This window comes from Varanus komodoensis, unplaced genomic scaffold (assembly GCF_004798865.1).
Source record: "Varanus komodoensis strain SLA01 unplaced genomic scaffold, ASM479886v1 scaffold18_3, whole genome shotgun sequence".
NCBI lineage: Eukaryota > Metazoa > Chordata > Lepidosauria > Squamata > Varanidae > Varanus > Varanus komodoensis.
This window is the reverse complement of record NW_025335549.1, coordinates 12,392,235-12,395,581: the sequence shown is the minus strand read 5'-3', so window position 1 is coordinate 12,395,581 and position 3,347 is coordinate 12,392,235. Positions and strand designations below refer to the sequence as shown.

The following is a 3,347-nucleotide window of genomic DNA, read 5'->3' as shown; positions in this document are numbered from 1 at the left end:
GCCCAGTCCCCGTCAGCAGCCTGGCAGCTCTATTTTGAACCAATTGAAGTATCCGGACTGTCTTCAAGGGTAGCCCCACATAGAGCGTGTTACAGAAGTCAAGGCGGAAAGTCACCAGCGCGTGTGTCACTGTCGCCATATATATCCTTGGCAGTGCACTGACCAGCCACGCAAAAGTTTGGATGAGTTGTGACTGATGAGTCATGGCTCGTGACTCCTTTCTGAGCATGCGCATGGGCCCTATCTGATGTTCAGCTGCTGGGGTGACTTGGCTCGTGTGCCAATAGAGAGGGCTCTGTGTGCCCGCTGCGGCACGCATGCCATAGGTTTGCCACCACTGTCCTAGGCAGAAAGTAAGGGACAGAATTGTCTTTTCCAGTGCCCTTCCAAATGAAAGGAGTTATAAGTTTCTTGGCATGGGATATCATCAAAGAGAAAGAAAAGTAATTGTATTGCTGTATAGAGTGCGAGTGTAGAAAGTTTTGCTGGTAAGCAAATGTAGAGGATAGTGAAGTTCTTAGTGAAGAACTGGAGATAAAGTATTCTTTTCTTTGAGTTGCCTTGCCCAAATGACTTCTTTGCATTAATGCTTTTGCAGAAATATTCTATATTTGGCCACCTAAACCACCTCTATTTCAAACCAAGATGCTGGCAGAAAGTGTTCTCACTGGGCTTGCCTACAGATACGAACACTACAAACCCCACCAAAGCCAAGTATTAAAAGTGGTTGGAGGAGAATCCTGGCAAGATCAGTTGACAGACACAGACAAATGTCAAGACTTCCATACAGAATCCAAGAAACACGCTGCTGAGAAGAGGACATGGGACATGGGACCAGATCAAGAAATTTACCAGCAGAATTCTGTACCAAAGGCACCCATGAAAAAATGCAATGAAAACTCTCTCACACAACCACTGCCTATTGTGAGAAGAGAGCAATACTGTGAAGAACTGGATCTGTACAGATCTTGGTCAAGCCAAAGCCTTTATCAGAACTATCCCGATCTCCATATTGGAGGCGATCACATAGCTGACCATACGTGTGATTTGGATTGCATCATGGACCAGACTTATGACGATCTACCTGCTGGCCCTGTTTTCTTGTCAAGAGATATCCGGCTAGGGCATTCCCCTACCACTGAGCCCCTGCAGAACTCCAAGGACCCCAAAATCTGGCATGACGAGGCCGGTGAGAGAAGCATAATGTTTCACAAACAGCCCATTTCAAACTCTCTGATCAACAGCTACATGGAAACCAAGGTCCAGGAACTGTATAAGCAATTTTTGGAAGAGAAACTGACTCAGTGTGGTTCTATCACTCAACTCCTGACCTCAAATTTGCTGATGAATAACACAGCCGAAAGCAGCCATACGCTGCCCCAGGAATGTTGCACCGACAGATTGAAAGCCACGCAAACGCTCTTACAATCCCTAGCTTTTTTTGGTTTGCAAAACACGAGCAGTGGAAACAGCAGTGAATTTAGCACTCCAAATTTACAAATCTCAGCCCCGCTTGGCAAACAGAAACCTTCCGGAGTGCAGCATGCATCATGATGGAAATAAATAGGTTCCTTAAAAAGACCTTTTGATTTAAACAAAAGTTTAAGCTTTTAAACTTAAACTTAAATTAATGATTAATCTATCATTAATTAATGATAGATGCAGCCGCCTTTAATATGCTGTTCAGTTCTTGGAGGATAGACTAGCATGGACTGTCTTGCATCTGGCTGTGAATTTTCGACTGGCCAAGCAAGATTACTTTGTAATGCTCATACCAAAGTTAGACACTACTAGTATTTTTCAAGCAGTTATCTCTGCATAGCTTATCAATTGTTGATTATAAGTTGCTACAAAACTGCAATAATATTAAGCATCTGAGCTCTTTCATGTACTGTTGTTCAATTGAAATGTCTAAGTAATTGGAGTGAATAAGCACAAGGATTTGAATCAGGCTTCTAATACTCATTGTTTGGGTTTTCGTGCTGTCTCTTATTCTCATTTTTATTATTACTTTAGCAAAATGCATGGTGATTTCCCAGATTTAAGAAGACAGGACCTGCATCAAGGTACACACTGTCTAAAATTCAACACTGGGATGGCAACAAAGGGAAGAAGATGAAGTTAAGGGTAAAGACAACAAATATGTTCATTTCAGTTAGGATTTCAGTGGGGAATATACCGCAAAGGAGTGGTTAAAGCGTAGGGAAACTCATTCACATAAACCCGTGTCTGGTGTGAATGACTGCAGAACTAAGTCCCATCGTCTGGATGAAGATGAAAAACTTCATGTTGACTCCGCTGATTTGCTGTTCCAAATACTTTTGCGAATGTGATCTGTTACATCAGAAAATGGGGTTTTGCCAAACACTCATGGCTCCTTTCTGGATTGTTTCTCCATAGCAGGCATGGGAACGTGGCTTTGGGAAAATCCTTCTGTCTCAGCTTATCACCCTTTGAACTTGCATGATTTTTGGTTGGAAGAGCTCGTCTGCAATTAGAATTTGGTCTTCTGGGAACTAAGCAAGCGATCTAAGATAAGCCATGCTTGTGTTGTAGGAAGAGCAGGACAAGCTAAGATACTCCAGTATTTAACTGTGTGGAAAATCCAGGGCAAATCACAGCACAACACTAATTTCTGTCTTCTTTGGAAACCTATATATTAACAGTGATTTGACCAAATGAACGTTCGCTCCATTCCAAGCCAATCCTGCTATTAACTGAATCTAAGTGCTGGAAAGTCGCATGGACTCGGTAGTGAATTTGTATGGTCGTGCTCTGCCATAAAGCTGTAACAGTTGCAAAAAGCACAATGCTGCTTACATCCCTTGTAAATCCATTGTTCTTAACTCCATATATTAACAAAAATCCTGTAAAAGCAACAGAGTCCAAATGCAGTACAAAGCATGAAATTCAATGTACGTTTTAAAAGCAAATTAAAAACCATTTGAAGAATCAATCACATAATAAACCAATGCACTAGGGCCGGAGCTTAACAAATGAATTTACTGTTTTCTGTTAGGCTATACTCAGATCAGGGGAGGCCCCCCCCCCCCCGGTGAATGTGGTGGGACTTCCGGATGAGCAAGTATGCAAAAGATTGTGCTGTTCTTGAGTCAAGGATGAGGAAGGAGGTCTCAAGGGTCTGATGCTGTATCCCCGTGGTCATGTCTGCTCACTGGCTTGATGTAAGCGAGGAAAGCATATACCTGATTCATGTTGCACTAGGAAAGGGGAAAGCTTTTCAGAAGGAGAAACGAGTACATAATGAGGAAGGATGAATGCAGGGAACAATCATCAGTAACTTGAAAAATAGCATTCCACATTTCCATTAAATGAACTTTCTGCTA

General features: G+C 42.4%; 1 protein-coding gene across 1 annotated transcript in view; it reads left to right on the top strand.

Annotated features, from left to right (window-relative positions):
• Positions 1-2,990, top strand: part of LOC123022117 (TLR adapter interacting with SLC15A4 on the lysosome-like) — a 5,066-nt gene extending 2,076 nt beyond the window's left edge. Inside the window, exon 2 of the mRNA XM_044427542.1 lies at positions 599-2,990. Coding sequence (XP_044283477.1) covers positions 646-1,554 — 909 coding nt within the window. The 5' untranslated portion in view covers positions 599-645 and the 3' untranslated portion in view covers positions 1,555-2,990. The remainder of the gene's footprint in view (positions 1-598) is intronic.
• Positions 2,991-3,347: the final 357 nt, after the last annotated feature.